This window comes from Xyrauchen texanus, chromosome 8, assembly GCF_025860055.1.
Source record: "Xyrauchen texanus isolate HMW12.3.18 chromosome 8, RBS_HiC_50CHRs, whole genome shotgun sequence".
In the NCBI taxonomy this organism is placed as follows: domain Eukaryota; kingdom Metazoa; phylum Chordata; class Actinopteri; order Cypriniformes; family Catostomidae; genus Xyrauchen; species Xyrauchen texanus.
The window spans coordinates 9901138-9917339 of record NC_068283.1 but is presented as its reverse complement, the minus strand read 5'-3'; the positions used below and the strand labels follow the sequence as shown (position 1 = coordinate 9917339).

The 16202-nt window shown below is 37.7% G+C and overlaps 1 protein-coding gene across 1 annotated transcript in view; it reads right to left on the bottom strand.

The window, feature by feature from the left end:
* Positions 1 to 1863: 1863 nt before the first annotated feature.
* LOC127647747 (cAMP-dependent protein kinase catalytic subunit alpha-like) overlaps positions 1864 to 16202 on the bottom strand; it is a 36049-nt gene continuing 21710 nt past the window's right edge. The window contains exons 7-10 of the mRNA XM_052132191.1: positions 11364 to 11459; positions 10917 to 11039; positions 8587 to 8751; positions 1864 to 5159 (exon numbers count right to left, since the gene is read on the bottom strand). Coding sequence (XP_051988151.1) covers positions 5034 to 5159; positions 8587 to 8751; positions 10917 to 11039; positions 11364 to 11459 — 510 coding nt within the window. The 3' untranslated portion in view covers positions 1864 to 5033. The remainder of the gene's footprint in view (positions 5160 to 8586; positions 8752 to 10916; positions 11040 to 11363; positions 11460 to 16202) is intronic.

Here is a 16202-nt window from a genome sequence, read left to right as displayed (position 1 = left end):
TCCCGCCACTAGGAGATTTAAGGTGGTATTCCTCCATTTCACATAGGATTGCTTTTCGAAGACTTTGTTTTGGAATAGTTGCGTCAGATATTCTTTTATATTGATTTAACAACCTCAGCAATTGTACTATAGGAGAGAGCGTAATGGTCAACTACTTGCGCGTTACGACAGTAAATCACAGTTTGCGGATACCTTTCAAATGAAGGAAGAGAGCCGTAAACCGACACCTAACTGTCGCAGGAATTGTCCGTGACTTTTTTATAAACACTTAACCAAAGTGGCATTCAACTGATCACAAAGTATAGTCGGAACATTAGCTACTAATGTAAAAAAAAACAGCACCATCACTATTTGAAAAATTTAATTTTTGATCAAATCTAGACAGGCCCCATTTCCAGCAGCCATTACTCCAACACTTTATCCTTGAGTAATCATGATAAATTGATCATTTGGTACTAGAAAATCACTTGCCATTATATCAAACACAGCTGAAAGCTATTTAGTTAATTAAATTAAACTTAACATTGTATTTGTGTTTGAGTTGCCACAGTATGCAATAGACTGGCATGTCTTAAGGTCAATATTAGGTCAAAAATGGCAAAAAATAAACAACTTATCAGTCAATCATTGCTTTGAGGAATGAAGACTATACAATGCTATACCACTGAGCTTTTGTGGGATCAGCTAGTCTCTAAGGTGCGTGAGAAGTGTCCGACAAGACAGACACAACTATGGCAAGTGCTACAGGAACTGTGGGGTGAAATGTCACTGGAGTATCTGGACAAACTGACAGCTAGATTAACAAGAATCTGCAAGTCTGGCATTGTTGCACATGGAGGATAATTTGATGAGAAATCTTTGAAGTAGTTTAAGAAGTTCTAAAAGTTGTTTTCAAATTGTAATAGGTCATTAATAATGTGAAAATTTACTGACTATATACATTGTGATCAGTTGAATGCCACTTTGATGAATAAAAGTACCAATTACTTTCCATAAGCGCAAAATCTACATAATTCCAAACATTTGGCCACCAGAGAGTGTGTGTGTGTGTGTGTGTATATATATATATAACTGTAATACAGTCTGAATTATGCTACAATTAACAGTAAGCCTAGTATGCTACATTGTTCATAAATGACCTCATCCTGTTGCATCCAGTTTATTGTAATGTTTCGGGTCAATACAAGTTAACCTCCCTCAGCAGCATCTTTGGCATAATGTTGATTACAATAAAAAATTATTTCGACTCATTCCTCATTTAAATATAAAAAGGGCACTTACAATGGAAATGAATGGGGGCCATTCCATAAATGTTAAAATACTAACTTTTTCAAAAGTATAGCCACAAGACAAAGAGTTATCATGATTTGAGTGTGATAAAGTCACTTACTAACATTTTCTGTGTAAAGTTATAGACAATTTTTAAATGTAAAAGTTATCCAAAGTCATTGCCATGACGATGTTACACTGTAAACCAAAAAATGACTGTAAAAACGAGATTTTAACAACTTGACAGCTAAAATAATACATTTGTTTTAACAGAATTAATTTAAATTATAAGCTTCAAATTTCTGCCTTGAAGCCCTCCAAAGATTGCCCCCATTCACTTCCATCGAAAGTGCCTCACTGTAACCTTGATTTTTGCTTATTTTTTTTTATGCTGCAAATGCTGTAGATTGAGCTTAATTTGTATTGAACCCAGAATAATCCATTATGAGATGTATGGTTTCTATGTGAGACAGAACCAATCTCTGCTGCCCAAGGCATGTTGCTATGTGACTTGAATATAATAAAACAACAAATTCTGCATGAATTTCAAGAAAAGAAGAATAACATTTGAGACAGCACCACATTTTTGTAACTTTAACAATTAAAACTTTATTGGAATGATACATGTTGCAAAATATTATTCTGTGTATTTATTTTTAACATAATCGATGTGTCCTACGGGTATCCATCAACTTCTCCAGAAGGTAAAATAATTAAGACTGTTAAAGGCAGAGAATACACAGTATTGTTTCCCGAAAAGGTACAATAGACTACACCATCACCATACCATGTCGGGAGGAACGAGACTCCTGTTATTGAAAATACACTTAAAAAATATGCAAAAGTAAATCAAATGTTTTCTTCATGATTTTTTCTCTTTTTAAAAAGCAAATAGAAGAGTGAAGGAAAATGGATGTGTACAAAGGCAAACTGTATTATGGACTGATGCAATGACAATTGACAATGTATATGAAGACTGAAGGATGAGTGACACTCATGTATCCTCAAAGAGGACGAACGAGGCCCAGAGAACCAGGCGGACAGAGGGGTGTCTTCCACATCCGAATACCGCCAAGTTCATCACATATTTCCATGCTCTGACAAAAAGGTGCATCTGAGCATTTCTCATCTCTCAGTATCTTGACATTGTTTTCAAATGCTGTTCAAATAACTTCTGCTTAGAATATAAACCTTCCATACCACGACTAAGCTCAAAATTAGTTCTCAAAATTAGGTAAAAGCTCAACCTGTACATTATCTTACTCAGTGCACCAGTTGAGGATAGTCTTCCTTTGCTCATAGTGTCCAAAACACTGCAGATGAGTTGTAGATGAGTAATGAAAATGAACAGAAGCCTTCCTTAAACACTAACTGATTTGTTTTCCAGCTATTCAAAACCAAAAAGGTGGGGCAGTTTCTTGTGTTTTACACCTATTTTATGGCCCTTGTGATGTCTCCAGAAATCAGGTGAGCAAAGGTCCCTGATTTCTGGAGCTTGGGGAGGAAAAAAAGAAGGCTTAAAAGACATAAACCTACACATAACCTAAAGTTTTGTGAAATATCTGTCTTGTGGTTGTTTCACTTTCTTCATCACACCAAATGATCAAAGCCTGTGACAACCTGATCTGTTTTGGCTATGGACCTGGCAGGTTTTAATGACATGACATTTCCTGAGAGGAAAATGTACACGAACAGTATTTTTATCTCGAAATGCAATTTTTAAACGGCATCATCTTTAATAAACAGCCATTCAGTGACCAAAATTACTTCCGTTACTGAAAGTTGAGATATTGTTTGAAATACCCATGATAAGCTGGCACCAGTCTGTTGTTTGCGAACATTCTGTAAAATTAAGCTACACTAGTCTTCATAAATAAAAAAGCACATAACCTAATCGCAAAAAAGTCCTGGAAACCCAGAGCTAGGAGCGATATTGGGCATCTTAATCGAAGTGGATAATTTCAGAGCCACTTTCGTCACCAAATAGAACTGCAAAAATAATGACCGTTTTTAAAGTTTCAAACACTCGCGATTTGCAATTGGTCAAAAAACATGTAGTTCTGTCCAATCTCATGGCATTGGTGGAGCCAATGTTGTTTTGTCCATCTCAATCGGGCCACTCAGACTGCCACTCAGTTTGTTGCCAATAGTGGCACCAAAATTACAATTGAACAAATTTAACATCTTTTAGTTAAATATGAATTGATGCAAAGCTTCTTAACATCCTTCCTCCACCAGGCAAATGCAAAATCGCTCCCATTAAAATCATTGACGCCGTCTACACTAGCTGCGTTCGTCGAATCGCGCCTTGTTGTGCCGACTGTTAATGGATGCCCGTTCTATTTGGCACTGCATGCGCTGGTGCTACTCCAGCCAACAAGACAAACAAACAGTTAAGAACGTTCGGTTGACGCCTACAGAGTAAACGGTCTCAAGGCGTTACGATGCAAAACTGCTTGCGCTCGGTGTAGACAGGGTGTTAGCGTGACAAGCTTATTTGAAGCAGAAAACTGACAGATTCAGCAAGTAGACTTTAGAGATAAACTAGAGTAAAACGTGTTAAAGGCAGCTTCATTTTGATCATTGGCTAAACTAGTCAGGTGATGGTATCAGTAGGGATAAAACAAAAATAGACTTTTTATTTGGATATTTCTTAGAATCACATTTAAACACGGCAAAACAAGTAACGACCACCAGGAACCCTGTAAACAAACAAAAAAGTGTTATTCTAAAAAAATAGCATGTCTTTTTCAAACCAGCTGTATATCAACAAGCCTTTGTGCTTGTGACAATTCACCTTATGCTTCCTCCGATTTTATTTCTGGAAAAATGTCAAATGAAAGCCATCTGAAAAAAAGTGGAAAATGATTTTAAGCTTCAAGTATACTTGTATGTGCTACAGATAGAAGTGTTGTGATCTCATTTATGATCTCTTTCAGGCCAACACACTTTATATCCTCATGACAAGTTTACTGCTGGGAGGGAAATGCCATTTAGGGATATTTACAATGCAAAACTCACAGGTAAACTTGCAGCTACAAGAAATGAATAATTTGATCTAGATATATCATGTCAAGCAAACAGTTTGAACCTAATCGAATCTAGAGAACTATGAGTGACTGTCCAAACCAACAATCTTTAAACTAATTGCCTGAACTTCGAGCGAAGTATGAAAATTTTCCAAATTATGGTGGTGTGATGCTTAAAATTCAAATGAGAAATGGGCTATATCTCAAAATCTTTTGTTCTAGTTCTTTGAAATGTGCAAGTTGGTTTGACTTGGTATTGTAGATGGGTAGGTGCACTGGAGGTATGTGGAAGGGTGGAGAAATACAGGGGTCATTTTCTCTGAAGAAGCCAAAATTCAGTACCAGAAAGTAACCTCTATATCTCTGGAAAAATAATAATAATAATAATTAAAAAAAAAGAAAAATCACATATCCCCATGCCAGCTAGTCACAGAAACGCGACCGAATCTTTGCCCAGTGGACCCTGGCTACCAAACGAGAGGAAAAACATGAAAATGGACAAGTAACAAGTGATGAAGGATCTGAAAAGGCAACACTGCTGGCGCTCTCTCAGGACTCTCTGGTTCTTCTCCCTCCATTCATGTGTGAGGGCTCTTGTGGTAGTGTTGTTGTTACCGGATACAGGCTCAGTCCAGTCTATCATCTCTCCCTGGAAAACATTTGCTTCACTCTTTCTTTGTTGCCCCACATCTAATTCTCTCCATCCCTATCCCTCCTCCACTGCAGCTGCTGCTTCTAGAATTCAGAAAACTCCTTTCCACATTTCTCTGTGATGGAGACACGAATTTCTTCTTCCTCGTAGTCATCAAAGTTGCTGGTGTCCCCGGGGCCTTTGCACTTTGGGATGAAGGGAGCCTCCACCTGAAACACAGTCATGCACAAATACACACAGATCAGATTTATCGAAAGTTCATGTCATATTTTTGCAGTTCAAATTATGGATGCACCGATGTATCAGCCATTGATATTTGTCAGCCAATTATTGACCAAATTAAGACGATCGGTCATAATCATGAAAATGTTGATATGAAAAACGATGGTTTATTTAAAGTCAATTTATAAAGTTTATAATAATTTATGTGTGTAATATAAAGAAACACCTACCAAAGAAAATGTCAATCCGGAAAATGTAATTGTAATGTACTTCCATAATATGTCAAATTAAATTTCTACTGTTTAGAAGTGCAAAAACAAACGCAAAATGAGAGATTAGAAGTGCAAAATAACCCCCTTTTACCAGGTATATAAGGCAACTGCACTCAATGAGCTACTTGATAAGATGTGTAATACTCTGTCACAATATGTAAATATTAGGGCTGTCAATCAATTATACATTTTAATCAAATGAATTACATGACATGCCGATTAAGCAAATGAATTGCACTTATACATATTTGCAGAGAAAGCCACAAAATAACAATAATTAAATATATGATGATAAAATAATTATATTAAAATAATTAAAAATATTACACACACACACACACACACACACACACACACACACACACACACACACACACACACACACACACACACACACATATATAAAACCATAATTAAAATAAATAAAATGCATTACATTTTCATGGCAGACGAGTAAAACATATTCAATACAAAAAGTGGCTTTAGAAGGCAATATATTGTTTATTTCCATTTTATTGAACACAAGCCAATAATTGCTCTAGAGTCAACGGCAATCCATCTTGCAACTGAATTCGTCAATCTGTCCAAGACAGGTTTATTATTCGGGCTTCCTTTACAAAAAAATGTAAACTAGCCTCAAATATGCCGCTCACTATTTTCACCTGTAAATGAGCTTGTGATTCGCCACAAATGTTTGGCAGATGTTTGCAGCTCTTCACCAGTAATGGTGAACCTCCGGCAAACCTTTGGCAACAATGGACAATTGGCCGCAAGTTTGCCGCAAAGCTCATTTGCATGTGAAAATGATCTGTGGCGAATTTGCAGCAAAGTTTTGTTTTTCTAACAACACATCGATGTACACGTGTCTCAGGGATGCTTTTGGAGCATCTCACTTTGGTTGCGTTGTGTAAAACAGTGGTTTTACGGTCGCTGTGTCAATTAAATATAGTTTGAAACTTAGAAGAACACAATGCGTTCTCATTTTGTCAAGCGTTTCAGTTGTTGTCTGTACAGCTGCATGTTGCCTACACAGCTGGAATATTGAATAATGCCCCCTGCTGAAAACAGGTGGTAATTCAAGCTTGAATTGCTCCCATGGTAGGAATATACCGTATGGTCAGGGGACATGATTCGTTGCAAAGGTTTTTTTTATTTTTTTTAATGCAATTAATCGCACTGAATTAATGCATAAATCGAGTGCCCTAGTAAATATTTAGTTCTTATTTATCTTGCATTTATATTTTAATCAAATAATTTAAGCAGCCCATCCATCACAATACAACAACATTGACTCAAGTGGGAGTTTGTGGCAGGACTATCGGTTTGTACAACCAATGGAAGATGTGGGGGAAATTTCTAGAATTTGATGGAAAACTGTTTGGTTGTGCAGAAACTACACACTTCAGCTTTCAAGTCAAAATTTAATAAAATTGACCCCATTTTTTGCATTCTTAATACACGTTCCTGGTCTCCCCCTACATTTTTACTTGCTGAATGTCCTGTTTCACTTACGTAACATTATCGAAGTACAATTGGTTGCGAATGCCATGGAGTGTGAGGTCTAGAGAGTGCTGCTCCAATCATGATGAGCTCATGATCAGGTTTTAGAACATCACACCCATTTAAACCTTTTGATGTCAAATGAAATCTATGCATGAGGCCTACTAAAGCGTTAAAATATAACAAATCAATCACGTGATTTCAAATTAGCTTTCCACCAAAAGTGAATAACTGTAAACAGTAGTCCACATGACTCATGTGCTGTTTCATGTTTTCTAAAGTCACACAACAGATTTATGTGAAGAACTGACCCAAATTGCAAATGAAAATGTTGACATTCCAACTTACAAAATATTGACATTTTCCATTTAGTTCAGTTTTCCATTTAGTTCAGTTTTCCATTTAGTTCAGTTTTCCATTTAGTTCAGTTTTCCATTTAGTTCAGTTTTTGCCAATAAATGCTGAGGGTAAACCTTTTATTCATAAAAAGGAAAACTTGGCTGTTGTTCTTTCTTTTATTAATTAAATTCTGTTTCACGAACGAAGCAAGTTTACACTAAGTTCAATGGGGTACAACACCAAATTTTTTTTTTTTAACATTGATGACACCAATGCCATGAAATCAAACACTCTTTTTAAATTAATACTATTATTAATAATAATTTTGTTTAGCTTTTTTGCACACTTGCTCGGCCTTGAACTAATGCTTGTATTAAAAAGAAGTACAAAATAAATACACAAATAACTTTACATGTCATAGAATTGGTGTACCAGAAGAAGGGGACAAGGATTTTTTTCAGGCAATTGACAATTTCAAATATATTTTCTAAAACAATTGCAAAACAGAGTCAAGCCATATCATAAGCATTTTCATGACTAAAAAAGTCAAGGGAAATATTTTGATATTGACTTAAATGTTGTCAGAAATAACTAATTTTGTAAGACACAAAACTTTCTTTACAGAAGGGGGCGCTAGCCTCCTCACAAAACTGGTTCCTCCATTGAGCTGTATTCAAATCATTCAAAACGTTTTACATCTCATCATTCTTTTCACTCTGGAGAGTAAACTGTAATTTAAACTGATCGTTGCAAGGTTTAATATTTGTTAAATTCACCACAGTAGAATCTATGAAATATATATATATTTTTTAAATCATCCAGTAACACTTCATTGTGATTGGCCCATTCTGAACAGCACTGCCAAAAGTAACAGGTGCCACATGACAGCTGTCTATGCACTGCTTAGTCTAGTGGTCCGTCATTGTGTTTTTCCAAAAATAAATACATTTCATTTATTAAATGATTTAAGCAAGGTATTTTAAGATTTTCTCTAATTCTTTTTAAGCACCTCTTGGTAAAAATTGCTATTTTAAAGGGTTTTCCAGGACTTTAATTTGAAAAAGCCAAATTCAAGTACTTCAAGCACCTTGTACAAACCCTGCTTTAATTCCTTTACTTGGATTTTAGAAACAAATTCAAATAAAATAAAATACTGTGAATTATATATGTCAACAGTTTGACAACTGTCTCTTTTTAAAACTGTGGTATACCATGACACTGTTAAATCCCTATTATACACATCACCATTAACATAACCTTGAGGCCATTATGAATGTCCAGCACTATTTGGGAAGACTCTTACCTTCTTCTGGTAGATTGCGATCCAGTCGGTGGTTGCAAACCATTTGTGACCCTTGATGTCATTGACGCCGTTCTTGAGGTTACCAAAGCGTTTGGTCAGATCTACCTGCAACAGGTTTCTCAGCAGATCCTTCAGGTCAGAGCTAAAATGGGAGGGGAAGCGGACCTGGAGGAAGATTGACAAAATTCTGGGTTGCTGCAGAGTTTATAAAATCAAATTGAAGACATTAAGGCCTTTTTCAAGACCTGAACAAATAAAATTAATACCGTATCCCCATACCAAAACAAACCCTCACAATTTCAAAATAAATCATGTATCACAGACTCCGACTTAGACAGGGACACACATTCAACACGGCCTTAACATTGATCATCAGTAAAACAGGGTAGGCTGAATGCAAGACATGTTTTCCACATATAGATCACATTAAAATTGGTTTATGTACCATTAAATAAATAAATACAAATTAGATGTTGTCCAACATTGTACTTGGCTGACATGATAATGTGTTGAAAGAAATGCAATTAATCTGCCAATAGTTTTTATGAAATGTTCTTAGTCTTCCTGTGATCGGGAGGGCCAGACAGAGGCTACAAGAGTCCAAATTAAATTAAATTCCAGATGCAGTTTTTAACCAGTGCGGAACTGTTAACTTTAAAGGCTGAAATACACAAGGGACTCTTATTTTGAAATGTATGCACTTCAACGCTTCCAGTTGCTCATTCATACAGATAAGGGAAATAAAATGTGCTCTCCTATGATAATCTACAACATATTAAAATATAAACAATTAAAAGTAAACATTGTTCTATTTCATCAACATCAACAGTTGATCATTAGTAATCACGTGTCAAATTTCTGATATGTTCTAATAATTGCAAACTGCTCTGCAACAGCCGAAAACACACAAGCCCCCGCATGCTTGGAGAAAATAAGTGCAACTGATAATTTACTCACCCTCAGGCCATCCAAGATTTATCTGAGTTTCTTTCTTCTTCAAAACAGAATTTGAGATTTTTAGTTTTTAATTTCAGGCCTCCTCCTTTAAACAATGCAAGTGAATGTACTCACTTGCATTGACAGTCCAAAATGCATATTTAGGGTGCATCAAAATAATCCACATGAAATGCACACCCTCCAATATTTGAGAGAATTTAGGGGTGTACAGATATCCAGGATCAGCGCGATAAGCCAGAGCTTCAATCGCTCAAGATCATGTATAAGCAATCAATGAAAAGTTCATATTTTTCCTGGCGTGCATTTTCATTGGGGTTTCCTAAGGTTGAAGCATCCAGGATACACACGCCAAACGACCATTTTGAACAATGCACTTATACAAATCTACATTAAAAGACAATTAAACGTTTATACAGCGCTCCTTCTCTTGTGAACAAGGATGTGCTTCCTGCCTCCTACTCCACGTGACGCGTGACCTTACCAACGAGCTTACGTCAACCCTCTCATGAGCGCACATCACAGAGATGTATGGAAGTGAACATTTGTAGTTAAAAAGTATAGAAGTATTGTTTTGTTTCTAAAAACAGTCAACCGTTTGGGTTCAGGAGAACTTTATTTGTCGACTGGATTGTTTTGATGCACCCTAAATATGCATTTTGGACTGTCAAAAAATGCAGAACCTTCACTTGCATTGTTTAAAGGAGGAGGCCTGAAATGAAATCCTAAAAATCTTAAATTCTGTTTTAATGAAGAAAGAAACTCAGATACATTTTATCAACAAATTTTCATTTTTGGGTGCACTATTCCTTTAAGAATTTTTATGACCTTACATTTTGGAAAGCTGAATTGAAGACATTTTAAGACTTTTTCTCCCTAATTTGGAATGCCCAATTTCCAATGTGCTTTAGGTCCTCGTGGTGGTTTAGTGACTCCTCAATCCAGTTGGCGGAGCATGAATCTCAGTTGCCTCCGTGTCTGAGACAGTCAATCCGTGCATCTTATCACGTGGCTTGTTGTGCGCATTATCGCGGAGACATGACGCATGTGGAGGCTTCACGCTATTGCTCACCATGCACCCCACTGAGAGTTTGAACCACATTATAGCAACCATGAGGAGGTTTACTCAACGTGACTCTACCCACCCTAGCAACCGGGCCAATTGGTTGCTTAGGAAGCCTGACTGGAGTCACTCAGCACACCCTGGATTCGAACTTGCGACTCCAGGTGTGGTAGTCAACGTCTTTACTCGCTGAGCTACCCAGGCCCCCTCATTTTAAGCCTTTTTAAGGATCTGCGGAAACCCTGAAGTCAGACCAGTGAAATACCAAAGACCAAATCCTCACAGCATGCTGATATTGCATTTCAGAGCTCACCTTCCCAGACACAATCTTCTCGTATATCTGGATGGGCTGGTCAGCAAAGAAAGGAGGGTAACCGGCAGCCATCTCATAGATGAGCACTCCCAGAGCCCACCAGTCCACTGCTTTATTATAACCCTGAGAGAAGCAATGTTAGAGCTTGAAGTTTATATACGAAAAGACTGCATTGACATATTAGAACAGAATCTTTATCTATCAACACATGACTATCAAAGCGATATGAAGACACCATGACAGGTTACAAAGATGTCTCCCTAGAGCAACCTGGGGTTATAGTTGCTGAGAACAAGGTTTAGAACATGTTGTTTTAAACCCATAAGACTTTCTTTATTCAATGGAACACTAAAGGAGACATCAGGCAGAATGTTAGCCTCAGAGACCTTTCACTGTATGCAAAAAAGTTGAACCAGAGTTATAAACAGCAACAGCTTTGATGCTCACTTTACTGAGGATGATTTCTGGTGCCAGGTACTCAGGCGTGCCACACAGTGTCCAGGTCCTGCCCTTTACACGTTTAGCAAATCCAAAATCTGTTACCTGAAAGAAGAGTGATAATAATGAAGATAAAATATGTTATAAACAAAATTCAGAGATATCAAAATTAATCAATCCTAGTATAAAGTAATAAACCAATGAGTCAGAGATCCAGTCTATGTGGTCTTAAAACACGTGTGACTCATACTCTTTTGGGTAAACTATCCCGTTAACAATATTAATAAATGGAAACTTTTTGTAAATGTACCCATTAAATAAGTGTGTGTATATAGAGTGTCCTCCGTAAGTACACCACCACAATGGATTTAAATGATAATCAATCAATATGCGATTGAAGTGCAGACAGAATTTGAAGGATTTACATCCAAACTGGGGGAATGGTTTAGGAATAACATCCCATTTTATACACAGACCCCCCCCCCCCCATTTTCAGGGGCTCAAAAGTAATTGGACAATCAACTGAGAAGCTGTTTTACGGTCAGGTGTGGGCTGTTCCCAGGTTATTTCATTAAACATGAATCAGTTAAAAGGGCTGGACCCATTGCTGTAAACTCTCATTATGAAGTTCAAAGGGCTGTAAACGCAAGTAAAGCTTACCATGATTTGGCTGAACAAAACAAAACAATCAGAATAGAACAGAAACCTTCGGAATGGCCAAATCAACAATTTGGTACATTCTTAAAAAGAAAGAACGCACTGGTGACCTCAGCAACACCAAAAGACTTGGACGATCACGGAAGGCAACTGAGGTGGAGGATCACAGAATTATTTCCTTGATGAAGAAAAAACATTTTACAACATCGAGCCAAGTCATCATTGTCAATGTCTACAATCAATAGATGTCTTCATGATAGTAAATAAAGAGGGTTTACCACAAGATACAAATCACTTGTAAGCTTTAAGAATAGGAAGAACAGATTAGACTGCCAGAAAGTTCTGAAACACTTATTTAGACAAATGGAACTAAGATACACCTGTACAAGAATTATGGGAAGGGAAGAGTATGGAGAATTATCAAAGCATACCACATCACCTGTGAAATCTTGTGGAGGCAGTGTTATGGCATGGGCACGTTTAGCTGCCAGTGGAAATGGGTGACTAGTGTTTGTAGATGATATGACTGCTGACAGAAGCAAGAGGATGATTTCTGAAGTGTTTAGGACTATACTTTCTTCTCAGATTCAGCCAAATGCTACAAAACTGAGAAGACGGTGCTTCACAGTACTGATGGACAGTGAATAAAATACTGTGAAAGCAACAAAAGAGCTTTTAAAGGCAAAGAATTAGAATATTCTTCAATGGCAGAGTCAGTCACTTGACTTCAACCCAATTGAACATCCATCTCACTTGCTTAAGACAAAACTGAAAGCAGGAAGACCCATAAACAAGCAGCAACTTAAGACTGGCAAAGCATCACTAGAGAGAGAACCCAGAATTTGGTGATGTCCATGGGTTCCAGACTTCAGACAGTTCACTGCAAAGGATTGTCAACCAAGTATTAAGATTATCACTATATTTATTATTATGCTAGTTTGTCCAATTACTTGTGAGCCCCATGGGTTCTGTGTATAAAGCGTACATTTTTACTAAAACATTCACCCAATTTGGATGTAAATTCCTTCAAATTAAAGATGACACTAAATTTCAATCAAATATTGATTGATAATCATTTAAAATCCAATGTGGTGGGGTACAGAGCCAAACTTAAGATAAGTGTCTTACTGTCCAAATACTTATGGAAGGCACTCATATATATATATATATATATATATATATATATATATATATATATATATATATATATACTGTATAGTGTGCATGTCAAAGTATGTCTAATATGTCAAAATATTGGATCTTTCAGTGTAAATACAGCAGAAAAGACCTGCTGCTCTCTGTTAGTGCTAATATTAATCAAACAACAATACTGACAAGTAAAAAAAGTTATTCAAATACACAGTCAGTTGTAAAGAATTACTTGATAAACATGAAGCAATATCCAGTAAACTGAGAAATACTTGAAGACTACCTGCCATTGTTTTTGTCAATTGAGTTAAATGAAATTTTAAATAAAAAAGGCGTATACAATACAATATTCGTTTTTGCTAAGGAATTAAAATAAGTGGCAAAATCTGAAATTTCAAATGTATCGGTTTTGTCTACAGAATTCTAGGTATAGTGAGATATATACACTCACCTAAAGGATTATTAGGAACACCTGTTCAATTTCTCATTAATGCAATTATCTAATCAACCAATTGCATGGCAGTTGCTTGAATGCATTTAGGGGTGTGGTCCTGGTCAAGACAATCTCCTGAACTCCAAACTGAATGTCAGAATGGGAAAGAAAGGTGATTTAAGCAATTTTGAGCATGGCATGGTTGTTGGTGCCAGACTGGCCGGTCTGAGTATTTCACAATCTGCTCAGTTACTGGGATTTTCAAGCACAACCATTTCTAGGGTTTACAAAGAATGGTGTGAAAAGGGAAAAACATCCAGTATGCGGCAGTCCTGTGGGCGAAAATGCCTTGCTGATGCTAGAGGTCAGAGGAGAATGGGCCGACTGATTCAAGCTGATAGAAGAGCAACTTTGCCTGAAATAACCACTCATTACAACCGAGGCATGCAGCAAAGCATTTGTGAAGCCACAACACGCACAACCTTGAGGCGGATGGGCTACAACAGCAGAAGACCCCACCGGGTACCACTCATCTCCACTACAAATAGGAAAAAGAGGCTACAATTTGCAAGAGCTCCCCAAAATTTGACAGTTGAAGACTGGAAAAATGTTGCCTGGTCTGATGAGTCTCGATTTCTGTTGAGACATTCAGATGGTAGAGTCCGAATTTGGCGTAAACAGAATGAGAACATGGATCCATCATGCCTTGTTACCACTGTGCATGCTGCTGGTGGTGGTGTAATGGTGTGGGGGATGTTTTCTTGGCACACTTTAGGCCCCTTAGTGCCAATTGGGCATCGTTTAAATGCCACGGCCTACCTGAGCATTGTTTCTGACCATGTCCATCCCTTTCTGGCCACCATGTACCCATCCTCTGATGGCTACTTCCAGCAGGATAATGCACCATGTCACAAAGCTCGAATCATTTCAAATTGGTTTCTTGAACATGACAATGAGTTCACTGTACTAAAATGGCCCCCACAGTCACCAGATCTCAACCCAATAGAGCATCTTTGGGATGTGGTGGAACAGGAGCTTCGTGCCCTGGATGTGCATCCCACAAATCTCCATCAACTGCAAGATGCTATCCTATCAATATGGGCCAACATTTCTACAGAATGCTTTCAGCACCTTGTTGAATCAATGCCATGTAGAATTAAGGCAGTTCTGAAGGCGAAAGGGGTCAAACACAGTATTAGTATGGTGTTCCTAATAATCATTTAGGTGAGTGTATATATATATATATATATATATATATATATATATATACATATATACATATATATACACATACACACACACACACACACACACACACACACACACACACACACACACACACACACAATTCAGAAAGTATTCAGACCCCTTCATTTTTTTCACATTTTATGTTGCAACCTTATGCTAAAATGCTTTAAAGTATTTTATTGAATTTTTCACATCAATCTACACTCCATACCCCATAAAGGAAAAGCAAAAGACAGATTCTTGATAACGTTGCTAATTAAACAGAAAACTGAAATATAACACTGACATAACTATTCAGACCCTTTGCTATGACACCTGAAATTTAGCTCAGGCACAGCCCATTTCTCTGGATCATCTTTGAGATGTTTCTACACTTTGATTGGAGTCCATCTGTGGTAAATTCTATTTATTGTACATGATTTGGAAAGGCACACACCTGTCTATATAAGGTCTCATAGCTGAAAATGCAAATAAGAGCAAAAACCAAGCCATGAGGTCAAAGGAACTGCCTGCAGAGCTCAGACAGGATTGTGTCGAGGCACAGATCTGGGGAAGGCTACAAAAACATTTCGGCTGCATCAAAAGTTCCCAAGAGCACAGAGGCCTCCATAATTCTTAAATGGAAGTTTGGAACAACTAGGACTCTTCCTAGAACTGACCGCCTGGCCAAACTGAGCAATCGGTGGAGAAGGGACTTGGTAAGAGAGGTGACCAGAACTCGATTGTCACTCTGGTTGAGCTCCAGAGATCATGTGTGGAGATGGGAGAAACTTGCAGAAGGACAACCATCATTCAACACACCACCATCTGGGCTTTATGGCAGAGTGGCCAGACGGAAGCCAGACACATTAAAGCCTGCATGGAATATGCAAAAAAGCACCAGGAGAAACAAGACTCTCCTGACTGATGAAACAAAGATTGAACTTTCTGGCCTAAATTCCAAGCGTCATGTCTGGAGGATGGATACTGCTGTGGGGGTTTTCAGCAGCAGGGACTGGGGGACGGGTCAGGGTTGAAGGAAAGCTGAACACAGCAAAATACAGAGATCTCCTTAATGAAAACCTGGTCTAGTGCACTCAGGACCTCAGACTGGGCCAAAGGACCTTCCAACAGGACAATGACACCAAGCACACAGCCAAAACAACACAAGAGTGGCTTAGGGACAACTCTGTGAATGTCCTTGAATGGCCCAGCCAGAGCCTGGACATGAACCCAATCAAACATCTCTGGAGAGACCTGAAAATGGCTGTCCACCGATGGTTCCCATCAACCTGACAGAGCCTGAGAGGATCTGCAGAGAAGAATGGCAGAATATCCCCAAATCCAGGTGTGCAAAGCTTTTTGCATCATACTCAAAAAGA